Genomic DNA, 12,363 nt, shown 5'->3' on the forward strand with positions numbered 1-12,363 from the left:
AGTAAACTAATATACGAACTCCGTGTTCAAGCATAAAATCGTACAGTTTTTAGCGTAAATAATATATGTGGTAGGCATAAAACACAATAACCGAAAAGAAAACACGAATCGAAGGAGGTAGTGGCCGGAGGACGTCGTCGATGACACAAGCACAAATGTAGGTCGTCACTCGGGCCGTCCAAACTGCGCCGGATCGAAGCATGTCACACGCGATCATCGCTGCGCGCACCTCGCGCCTTCTGTGACGCCGCTCGTTCGAACCTCGCGCCTCATGCGTCGTCATCGCTACTCGCACGTCGAGGGGCGCCGCTTGCTCGCCGGCCTTGGAACCGCCACCGACCTGTGAACCGCCACCACCGTGTGTCGAGGTCAGGGAGTTCGGCCACCGGCCGGGGTCCATCGCCGCGCAAACTCTCGAGCAACCGCCGTCGTCGCACGCGCCGTCGCTAATGAATCGATGTGGAGCGTAAAAAAATGAACCCTAGCACTCCAAATCTTGTTTTATAGACGTCCGGACCTTGTCCGACTCGACCGGATTGCATCATCCGACCTAGGCTTCCTCTAATTATTGGAAGTCCAGGGCTCTTAATATATAAACTATATATATATATATAATTCAGTTTTGTTTGAAAAATTGAAAAAATGCAGAAAAACTCTCTGATGGCCAAATAAAGAAAACCGTCAATGAAAAGTATATTTCCACTGACGATTTTATTAAACAAATTACCAGTGGAATTCTATTTCCACTTACCGCCAATAGATATGACATTTTTACTAAAAACGCTAGTGAAAATAGCATTTTCATTGGCGGTTCCAAAACAAGAGGAAGTGAAAATGCCGATTTTCACTTGCCCCTAACACTGGCGGCACTGACACAACAGCAATCCAGGATATTCCCGTCGGTACCCGGCCGACAGGAGCTATCCGACGGGGATTACATTAACTCCCGTCGGGGCCGACGGGAGATAATTATCTCCCGTCGGCCCTAGGTAGCCGACAGCGGTTATCGCTCCCCGGCCCAGGGCTGACGTGGCGGGCAATTAACTCCCGTCGGCCTTAGGTAGCCGACGGGAGTTATGTGTCCGCCACGTCAGCCCTGATTGCCGGGACGGGGGAGCGACAACTCCCGTCGGCTTTGCAAAGCCGACGGAAGTTATCCTGGACAGTACCAGGATAACTCCCGTCGGCTTTGCAAAGCCGACGGGAGTTAAACTGTCACCCCCCCAAAAACCCCATATTTATGATCAATGGCACAGAAAATATACACAATATCATCATGCACATTCACACATCAATCACATCCATCCACACACATCAATCACATCCATCCACACACATATATATAAGAACATTCATACACATAAGAAGTGTTCATCCACATAAGAAGTGTTCATCCACATAAGAAGTGTTCATCCACAAAAGAAGTGTCCATTACTGAAAAGGTAGAGATCGAAGTGTTCATTACTGAAAAGGTATCGACGGAAGCACATTCACGAACCGCGGCGGCTAGGGTTGTTGGAGCTTTGGCCGCTGCCTCCGTCCGGAGTTGGGTACGCGAGTAGGGAGTTGACGAAGCCATCCATCGTTCCACTTCCTTCCTGATTGTCCTATGGAGCGAGAATGCAATTTGTCAGAAATCGTACATATTAACTGCTGAACTGTCGGCGATAGCTATAGAGTTAGAATACAAACCTGTGCTCCAGGGGCAGGTAGCTGAGCCGGCGGTGTGCTAAACTGAGGCTGCTGCGGCACAAGTCCCTGTTGAATACAAGAATAATACATATTCATGTGAGTGCAGTGCGGCACAAGTCGTCGTTTTTACTATGTAACTAGAGAATGGACATAGAATTGCTTACCGGAGGTGGAGGAGGGCCCATAGGGACGAACGTCCATTGCGGCGGAGGCGGAGGGGCCACGTACGGAATGCCCTGCTGCTGAGCTAGTAACTATTGACCAAGCATATTAGTAGTACGCATTGGATGTGTAAAGCAATGAATAAACAGTAATAATGCAATGGGCTTACTTGAATCATCTGCTGTTGCTGCGCGTGGACTGAGGCATAGTACTCACTTTGAGCCCTCAACTGCTCAGTTTGAGCCCTCAACTGCTCATCGCGCTGACGGTTCTCCTCACGCAGCCTCACGATCTCAAGCTCTTGCTCAGTGAGCCGACGAGAGCTACGACCGGAGCTTCCGGACCCAGATGCCGACCGCCGAGACGCTCTAAAATCCGTCGTGTTGATCATTCCATCAAAGAGAGAGAATCTACAATTGTTGTCAAAGAAAGATTAATTAAGGCATATGCTCATGTCACTATATAAATGGCATGTAATGTAACATCTCACCGTCCATGTGCCTTTCCTCCACCGGATTTATGCACGGCTTGAGCATCGATCGGCATGGTCCTCCAATCGCAGTCTTCTCCGTGACGGTCCTTCATCTCTTCCGCATATGCCGCCTGTATCGATTATATAACCTTAGTTAGTATGTTGCGAGCATTAACCGAATATTGAGGACAACAGCTCACCAGACGCTCCCTTTGTGTCTGGCTGCACAAAGGGTTGGAAGGGTCGCTTCCCCTATGGCCAGCTTCCCACACCTCGATGGGAGTCGGCTCGCGACCTAATTGAGCTTCCTACAACACAGAGTTAGTACAATAAAAGAATATATGACATCTCAACATATTTGTTAGTTTTCTTACCAGGCGTTTCGCCTTTCGCGTGAAGTTGTCGCCACCGAAGGTGTGGTTCGGCATGGTGCCTCGATTGTCCCTGTGACTTTTTGACTTCTGTTGGAAGGCTTCAGAAGCCCATACCCCACACCAAGCTGCGTAGGCCTCTGGCCGGTTAGACATCCACGGAACCACCACCTTCATAAAAACAAACATATATCAGTACCTATTCAAATGAAACAAACACAAAGGAAAGGATTGAAATATAACCTTACGATACTCTTCCTCGCGAAGGTATATACTCGAGGCCCCTGTCTTCTTGTTCATCTTTTGCCCTAAAATTTGTTGATAATACATGCACGTGGCCTGAATCCTTGCCTCGTACAGGGCCTCCTTCACCAACCGATAGGCATTTACTTGAAACACCTTCTCGGCATGGTTCGCGTCATCCCCGTCGGCCAACCGAAAACGTGCCTACAAAAAGAATGCAATGTTATCTAACTTTTTAATGATTGCTTCCATATAACACACACAAGATTACGTACCCAGAAGTCAGCGCGAACAAGCCCCTGGGCATCGCCATAAGTGACATCGACCTTCAGCTTGTAATCGTCCCAACATGAGACGAGGACTGGCGCAGCGTCTGCATCGTCGGACGTCTTGACCAGTCCAGGGTAGTGAAACTTCAGGAGCGAACTCAACACAGAGTTCACCTGCTTTTGACGACCCTGGCCGGTGAAAGAGTAGTCCAACCACTCCCTACAAAAAGACGGGCAAGCATCAAACATGCTTACATTTGATGAATACTGCTGATTCAAATCACAAGATACAACACTTACCTATCTCCGACGGGGGAGATCACTGTCTTCCCCGTCTCGGAGCTCGGAACAGGTGGAGGTTGTACGGCATGGGGCCTTCTAAACTTACGTGGACGCCTTGCTGGAGCTGCCTCAGCCTCATCTCCACCCGCAGCCGCACCTCCTGCCTCAGCCTCAGTCTCATCTCCACCTCCACCCTCTCCCTGCTCACCTCCTGCCTCAGCCTCCTCACCTCCACCCTCAACCTCATCCTCATCCTCATCCTCATCCTCATCCTCATCCTGATCCTCATCCTCATCCTCATCCTGATCCTGATCCTGATCCTGATCCTGATCCTCATCCTCATCCTCATCCTGATCCTCATCCTCATCCTCATCCTGCAAATAAGTAACTCAAGTGTCACATTCACGCGTTAAAGTCTTACACAAATTAAAAGCAACAATACAATGATTCTTACATCGCCTCTCTGAAACCCCAAGGGCTGGCCCTGTAACTCTGGGTGTAGGCTTCTGTAGAGCTGCTCCTTCTTACTAGCGCTCAAGGAACTCCCTCGGAAAAGGGAGTCCCTGAACCCCTTCACCACCTGCTTAAACTTTTTAGGCATCCTGCAGCAATTGAAAGTTTTTATTAGTACTGAGTAATGTAAATAAATAAACAAACGGTGCAAAATAAACCAACATTAAACAAATAAACATTCATATGGAAATAAACTTAACTTGTTACTTATCGTTTCGTTTCCTTTTCTGTGGCAATGATATATCATTGAGGTCTCCAACTAAACAATCCAATGTAGGAGCAGGGTCTATATCAAATGAGGATGGCAACTCATCTTCTTGGAATACCGTGTCAGCTTGTTGAGCCTCACGATTGTAATCATCGGGAACAGGAGTGGACAACCGATCACGGGGGTAGGTTTTGTATACGACCCACCAAGCGCTCAACTTAGGGCATGGATATGACGAGTAATATACCTGCTCCACCTGATGAGCAAGGACATATCTATCGGCCCCTTGAAGTATTTGCTTGTGTTTAACCTGCGCCATTCCAAATTCGGTTCTATAATGCTTCGGGTCAAACCATGTACAGTCAAAAAACACCACCCTCAGATCCTTGTTCCCTACAAATTGGCACTCGAGTATATTGTTTATGATTCCGTAATACTCGGATTCGTGCCTTTCCATATCTTCAGCCCGGATTACGACTCCGTTATTTTTCGTAGCTGCTAAAGGACGGGAAGCTTCAAATTTGGTTGTACGGAAGCGAAACCCGTTTACGTCGTAACGGCCATAACTCTTCACTATCACACTACCAATAGAAAGCTGACGCAGGTCCTTATGGACACTACGCCGACGTGTGGGAGAATCAATGCCCTCATGTGAAGGAGATCCCATAGGACACATTTGTGAGTCATCCGGTACATTCCCGAACTGACAGTCAATAAATGAAAAAGTGTTACAATTGTCATACCTATACACGATGTATGAGGACAAAGAATACAAGGCTTACATGGTCTCGGATCCAGGAGATAAAATTAGGTCCCCCGTGCAATCCATTTAGACGCAAGTTGTCTAGCTGTTTCGCCGTTGGTTGACGGTTACGAGAAGACCTCCAGTTTTCTTTATCGAACTCGCTAAAAAAGAACGAGAGTAAGAAAACATTGTGTTTCCTAAACATTGAATATACAATTCCTTTAAGCCTAGTAAACTATTACCTGAAGAATTTCTCAGCCTCTTCTATATTTGACCACATGTAGAGCAAAGCAGATTTCCGTTCGTTCTCACTGAATTCATATGCCACTGGTGGACCAACAGCCTTGCCGTTCCATTGAAATATGCCAATGTGACTGCACGGATGCACCGTTTCATCTTCATGGTACCTCTTCGTATGGGCAAATACATTGTGGTCTTCAGTCAAGTAACCACTTGTGAGGAAAGCTATCTCCTTAAATTTGAACTCCTCTGCTATACAACCTTCAACCTTTGCCTTGTTACCCACCATTGATTTCAGTTTTTTCAACATTCTTTCTATGGGATACATCCACCTATAACACACTAGCCCACCTACCTTTGCTTCATATGGGAGATGGATAAGAAGATGCTGCATAGGATTGAAGAACGCAGGCGGGAATATTTTCTCCAGCTTGCAAAGAAGCACCGGTGCCGATTCCTCTAGTTTCTGCATCATCTCCTTTAAAATTTCTTTAGCACAAAGCTGCCTGTAGAAATAGCTAAGTTCAGCTATCGCTTTCCACACTTCCTCGTTAATGTAACCACGCAACATTACTGGGATCAGCCTTTCCATCATTATATGGTAATCATGACTCTTCAACCCATTGATCTTCATTGTTTTCAAGTTCACAGATCTTCTGAACCCCGCACCATAACCATCGGGAAATTTTAAATCTTTCATCCACTTCATCACTTCTTTTCGTTCATTGGGTCTCAAGGCAAATTCAGCACGAGGCTTGCCTCCATTTTCTCTGAGCATGAGAGTTGGGCGGTTACATATGTTACCTAAGTCCACTCGGGCCTTGAAATTGTCTTTTGTTTTATCTGGGAAATCCATGACGGTGTTAAATAGTGCTTCACACATGTTACGCTCTTGGTGCATTACATCGATGTTGTGCGGGAGCTGCAATGCCCTCATGTAAGGGAGCTCCCAAAGGCCACATTTGTGAGTCCAGTTATGGGTCTTCCCGAAACCTACAAACCCATCCCCATCCTCATTTCTCACTAGATTACTCAGCTCCTCAGCGATTTCCCACCCGGTGCGACGCTTCGGGGGTTCCTTCGTGACAATGGTGTCCTTCCTGAACTCGTGTGCCTGGAGCCTGAAGGGGTGCTTCAAAGGAAGAAAAGACCTATGACAATCGAAGTAACAGAACTTCCCACCCTTATCGAGCCAGAAACAATCTGTTTCTTTTCCACAAATAGGACAACCTAGCCTTCCACTGACTCTCCACCCAGCAAAGATCCCATACGCTAGATAATCATGTATGGACCACAAATATGCTGCCCGAAGTTTGAATTTTTGCTTCATGAAGCTGTCATACGCCTCCACTCCTTCCCAAAGCTCTTTCAACTCCTCAATCAATGGCTCAAGCATAACATTGAGGTTTACGCCGGGATGATCCTTCCCAGGTATGATGAGAGTTAAGAACATAAACTCATCTTTCATGCAATCTTCAGGTGGAAGGTTGTACGGTATGGCAAAGACAGGCCAACATGAGTAAGACGCTGCGGTCATACTGAAAGGCGTGAAACCATCTGTCGCCAGCCCAATACGAACATTCCTGTCTTCACTAGCAAATTCTATATCGAAGTTGTCTAGGGCCTTCCATGCGTCGCTATCACACGGATGCTGCATTACCCCATCCTTCGGGGGCTTACGATTCTTGCGCCAGCTCATGCGGCTCGCAATTCTACTAGCCAAGAACAGACGTTTCAGTCTTGGAGTGAGACGCATCCAGCGAAGCTGCTTATGTGCCCTCTTTGTTGTCACCTTCTCCCCTTCTTCGTTTACCACCTCTATGTACCTCGACAGGCCACATTTCAAGCATTTCTCTAGTTTCGCACGATCGCGCCAATATATCATGCAGTTGGACGGGCATATATCGATCTTCTCATATGGCATTCCCAAAGCCTTTAGCAGCTTCTTTGACCGGTAAATGTCTTTAGGCACCTTATGATCGGCAGGAAGGACATCACTAAACAAGTCCAAAATCGCCTTATAACATTTGGCTGACCAACCAAACTTTGACTTTATGCTCATTAGACGGGTCACGAACTGGAGGATGGTAACCGTTGTGTGTCCATGCAGAGGCATTTCTAAGTCTTGGAGGAGTTTGAACAACTCTTCAACCTCTTTTGTAGGTGGATCTTCAGGATTGTTGACAAACTCTGCCTGCATATCTTCTAACATATGATCCAATCGATCAACGTTTTCACCGTCATCCACCTCCATCTGTGCTGATACTATACTCCGTGACTCGCCGTGGTTATCCCAAACCTTATAACCTTGAACATACCCATGACTGCAAAGGTGTAGTGCCACAGTTCTCTTGTCATGTGACTGGATGTTCCCACATTTGGTGCATGGGCACCTAATCACAGCGTGGGTTGACTCTCCACGAGCGTTCTCTAAAAACTTTTCTGTCTTCTGAAACCATTCCTTTGTGTGACATCCGCCCTTCTTCCAACCAGCATACATCCACTCACGGTCATCTTCCATGTTTGTGGACTAGGATGGCTCAGTTTTGCTGTTGTGTAAACCACCAACCAAAAATTCAGCATATAAGAGCAATGCACGTGGCTTAGGTGATAACCCTACTATAGGAAAGGACATAAACCCACCCGAGAATGGAGGCGGCCGCATGCGACTCGTGACGTGCCCGATGGTCCAAACGAAATTTCGGCAGCATAACCCCGCTGTTCTCCGAACACACGCCTATCATGGTGCGACGGAGAACAACTGGGTTATGCTGCTGAAATCTCGTTCGGACCAACGGACACGTGCACGAATCACATGCGGCCACACCCATTCTCCGGCTGTCCAAATACGTGGACAATCCCGGAACCACGCACATCACAAGTAATCTTGTGTTTGGACCGAATGAAACTATACAATCTATACATCCATAGATTGTCTAGGTGCATTAGGCCCAAACATATGAATAAATTTGATGCATGTGCATGCTTCCGGAACGGGTGACGCCTAGGGTTAACTACTGGTCTGCGCACTTAACCCTAAAACTCTAGGAAAATAAACAGTGTATCATACTAATCAAACTACCACAACGTAGTTAACTCCCGTCGGCTTAATCAATACAATCAACCAACCGACGGGAATAAACATATTTTCGATATAAATATAAATATATATCGCAATTATATAATTTTAAATAATTTCAATCTTACTGTAGGCGCGGTGGTTGCAGCCGACGGGAGGTTGCAGCGGCGTCGGTGGAGGGGACGGGCGGGGGCAGCGGCGTCGGCAAGCCGCGGCGGAGGACGGGACGGGCGCGGCGGGGTCGGCGTCGGCGGCGTAGGCGCTGGCGGCGTAGGCACGACGGCGGGGTCGGCGTCGGCGGGGTCGGCGGGGTCGGCGTCGTCGGCGGGGTCGGCGGGGTCGGCGTAGGCACGACGGCGGGGTCGGCGGGGTCGGCGGGGTCGGCGGGCGTGGAGGAGAACGGCGGCGGCGGCGCAGGCTCGGGCGGAGGACGGGCGCGGCGGCGGCGGCAGCGCAGGCTCGACGGCGGCGGCGCAGGCACGACGGCGGCGGCGCACGGCGATAGACGATCGGCGGCGGATGCGTAACCGCGCGCGACGAATAAGACTGGGCGAGTCGGCGCGCGCGTTTTAGCCGGGCCCGCCCTAAACCCCGTCGGCCGTAACGAAGCCGACGGGAGCTACTGCATCTCCCGTCGGCCTCCGGACTAACCGACGGGAGTTATTTTTATCTCCCGTCGGCTTCGTTACGGCCGACGGTAGTAAAATAACTCCCGTCGGCAGCCATAAAAACCGACGGGAGTTATTTTATCTCCCGTCGGCTTTGTTTTGGCCGACGGTAGTTAATTAACTCCCGTCGGCAACCCTAAAAACCGACGGGAATTATTATGGCCGACGGGAGTATTCGGTTTTGCTGTTGTGTGACTGAAAATGTCAGTACAAATAACTTTAGAATCTTCACTATAGAGCTTCTTTGTACTTAGCGAAAATAACTAATACATTTATCAATGAGAAAGACGAAGCAATTCTAAACACGAATGAACAGCGCACAAACATATGGCATCAATAACTGTTGTTGTTGGAGTATGCGAATGTTCATAGAATATATAAGCGTATACGAAATCACTTCGAAATTCAACACTGTGAACTTAGGGGGTGTTTGGTTTCTATGGACTAATGTTTAATCCCTTCATTTTATTCCTTTTTAGTTTATAAATTGCTAAATATAGAAACTAAAATAAAGTTTTAGTTTCTAAATTTAACAATTTTTGAACTAAAATAGAATAAAATGTAGGGACTAAACATTAGTCCCTAGAAACCAAACACCCTCTTATTAAGCTAGCAGTATATTTCTTTGTACATGCACGTCGACTAATCATATATAGATAGAGTAATAACAGATAATTTCATTAACCAGCTAAGCTCTAAGGCTACTTAGTTTAAGTTTAGTTTAGCCGAAGCGGCAGCCGCCGTCTGCTGTGTTCGCGGCGGTAGGCTTGCGCGCACCTTCCTCCACCCGTGCTGCCTCGGTCTCGACAGCGAGGGCCTTGGCCGTGTCGTAGGACGCGTGGAGCCCCACGAAGAAGTAGTAGACGAGCAGCGCCGCTGTCCATATCCAGAAGCGCGTGAAGGAGGCGCCGTCGATGGAGCCCAGTAAGAAGATGTTGATGAAGATGGACGCCGACGGTAGCCATGGCACGAGCGGCACCCCCCACATCTTGGGCGCGCGCGCCTTGGGCACGCCCCATTGCAGGTACGCCGTGGCGGCGAGCCACGCGGCGCAAGTGACCACGTACACCACCCACCCGCCGCCACCGGAGGTCGTCATCCCCCAGTACGCGGCGGTGGCCGTGGACGAGGCGACGATCACGGCGAGGCACGCCACGAGCCTGTTGCGGTCCGAGGCCGCCGTCTCGCCAGAGACGTAGTAGCGGCGGACGAGGAGTGCGATGGCGACGAGTGAGAAGATGAAGAGCGTGGAGATGGAGAGCAGGTTGGAGAGGATGGTGAGGTTGGTGAAGAGCGCGATGACGGCGGTGGCCACCATCATGACGATAGTGGCGTAGACGGGGGTGCCGAACCTGGGGTGCACCTGCGCGAGGCACGGCGGCACCATATGCGTCCGCGCAATGTGGGTCAGGTACCTGGCCTGCCCGACGGCGCTAACCAGGAGCACGGAGGTCATGCCCTTGAGCGCGCCGAAGGCGACGATGTACTTGGCCCAGTCCATGCCAACGGCGGTGAAGGCGACGCTGAAGGGCGCGTCGGGGTCCATCTCGGTGTAGGGCTGCATGAGGCAGAGAACGAGTGCCAGGAGGCAGTAGATGATGGTGGTGAGCGTCATGGCGCCCATGAGCCCCACGGGGATGTCCTTAGCGGGGTTCCGCGTCTCCTCCGCCATGGTGCTCACGGCGTCGAAGCCGATGTAGGCGAAGAAGAGCACGGCGGCGGCCGCGAACACCCCGCGCGCGCCGAAGGGCGCGAAGTCGGCGGTGAGGTTGGCGGCATTGGCCTTGGTCAGCCCCGCCACGACCACGAAGACGAGGACGGCGAGGTGCAGGATGGAGAGCACGTAGTTGAAGCGCGACGAGCCCTTGGTGCTGAACACGGCCAGCGCGCAGATCACCGCCGTCACCGCCACCGCAATCGGGTCCAGCTGCGAGTAGCCCTCCGCGAGCGCGGCGGCGTGAACGCGGAAGTCGTCCGGGTGGTGGTTCAGAAGCGTCGCGAAGTACGACGTCCACGACCGCGCCACCGCCGCGCCGCCGATGCAGTACTCCAGCAGGATGTTGCCCGCCGCGATGAACGCCATGAAGTCGCCGAGCTCCACGCGGAGGTACGCGAACGACCCGCCTGTTAATTTCATCGCATACAACACACGATCCGTAACACGATCAAATGACGCGATCCGTAAAGCTCGCTGCATGCATCGACTCATATGTATGGTATGCATGTACGTACCTGCGACGGGGATCTCGACGGCGAACTCGGTGTAACAGAATACGGCGAGCATGGCGCAGACGCCGGAGATGGCGTAGGAGACGACGACGGCGGGGCCGGCGGCATTCTTAGCCTCCTGGCCCGTGAGCACGAAGATGCCGGAGCCGATGACGGCGCCGATGCCGAACCAGATGAGGTCCCACCACGTGAGCGTCCGCCGCATGTCGGCGCCGCTCCGGCCGCGGACCTCGTTCACCTCCGTGTCGTCCATGGACCGCGTCGTCACCCGGTCGCGCAGCCGCGGGCCCGTCTCCAGCAGCGCCTGCCCATACGCCGACCAGCTCCGGAACGACTTCTCTGGGAACAGCGTGCCCCCGCAGCACCCGTCGATGTCGACGTCGCCGTCGCCAGACGCCGCCATGGTTGAGTGGAGGAGGGAGGCGGTTACTTAGTTATGTTAGGGTAAGGGTGTTGATGGATCTGATGGGTCCACGCCACGGGGGTTGTGGCATTTTATAGTGGCGCGCCACGCGCGTGTGCGCGATCTCGGCCGTACAGTCCTCCCCCATCGCCATCGGCATCGGGTAATTTGCAACTTGCAACACGCGTCGCGAACGAGATGCGGTTGCGGTCGGTGGCAGACTTGCAGTTGCGCGCGGTCGAGCAGGTGGGCCCGCTCGCCTGTAACGAGATTCTGCTGCGGATTCGTGGATGAGATCATCTGGTATAAAGTGGGCCACGTGGTCCGCTTTCATGGGAAGAGGATCTGAATCTTGGAGAATCTGAATATGGGCCGAGGTGAACACGGCCCAACCATTCTATGGTCCATGGAGTTGTTGGGTTTACTTTCGCAACTTCTAGCGACGAGAAATCAATTTTCGATACGCACTGACACTAGCGCGTAACTTTTACATCGTGACTTCACCGTGAGTTACACGAAAAGCGCATTTCTCATTGGAAAGCAAGATACATGCCCCCTATAAAACAATTAAGATCATCTATAAAAACTCCCCAGAAGTCTCCTCTAAATCCAATTTTTTAGAAAAAAAAACACAAAAACGTGTCTCCAACAGTTCCACTAAATTGCTCCCAACTTTTTCATAGTCCTTATAACTCCTAATTTGTAGCTGCAAATGAGGGTTTTTAGGCTCCCCAGAAACAATCTGTCAATTTAAGGGATCTGTTAGAGAAATGATTAAAATCTACCC

The 12,363-nt window shown here is 50.5% G+C and overlaps 1 protein-coding gene across 1 annotated transcript; it reads right to left on the reverse strand.

Annotated features, from left to right (window-relative positions):
• Positions 1-9,548: 9,548 nt before the first annotated feature.
• Positions 9,549-11,622, reverse strand: LOC118476691 (cationic amino acid transporter 1-like). The gene is made up of 2 exons (XM_035966291.1): positions 11,177-11,622; positions 9,549-11,068 (listed from the first exon to the last, which is right to left on the reverse strand). Exons 1-2 carry the CDS (start codon positions 11,574-11,576, stop codon positions 9,666-9,668), a joined length of 1,803 nt encoding a protein of 600 aa, XP_035822184.1. The 5' UTR covers positions 11,577-11,622; the 3' UTR covers positions 9,549-9,665.
• Between the last annotated feature and the right edge of the window lie 741 nt (positions 11,623-12,363).

The sequence above is a fragment of the Zea mays genome, chromosome 3 (assembly GCF_902167145.1).
Source record: "Zea mays cultivar B73 chromosome 3, Zm-B73-REFERENCE-NAM-5.0, whole genome shotgun sequence".
In the NCBI taxonomy this organism is placed as follows: domain Eukaryota; kingdom Viridiplantae; phylum Streptophyta; class Magnoliopsida; order Poales; family Poaceae; genus Zea; species Zea mays.

Excerpts from the sequence above, each read along its gene's own strand:
- LOC118476691 (XM_035966291.1), bottom strand. The coding sequence starts at position 11,576 with ATGGCGGCGTCTGGCGACGGCGACGTCGACATCGACGGGTGCTGCGGG. Across the intron at positions 11,069-11,176 it reads CGTCGAGATCCCCGTCGCAG|GCGGGTCGTTCGCGTACCTC; the intron begins GTACGTACATGC and ends TGAAATTAACAG.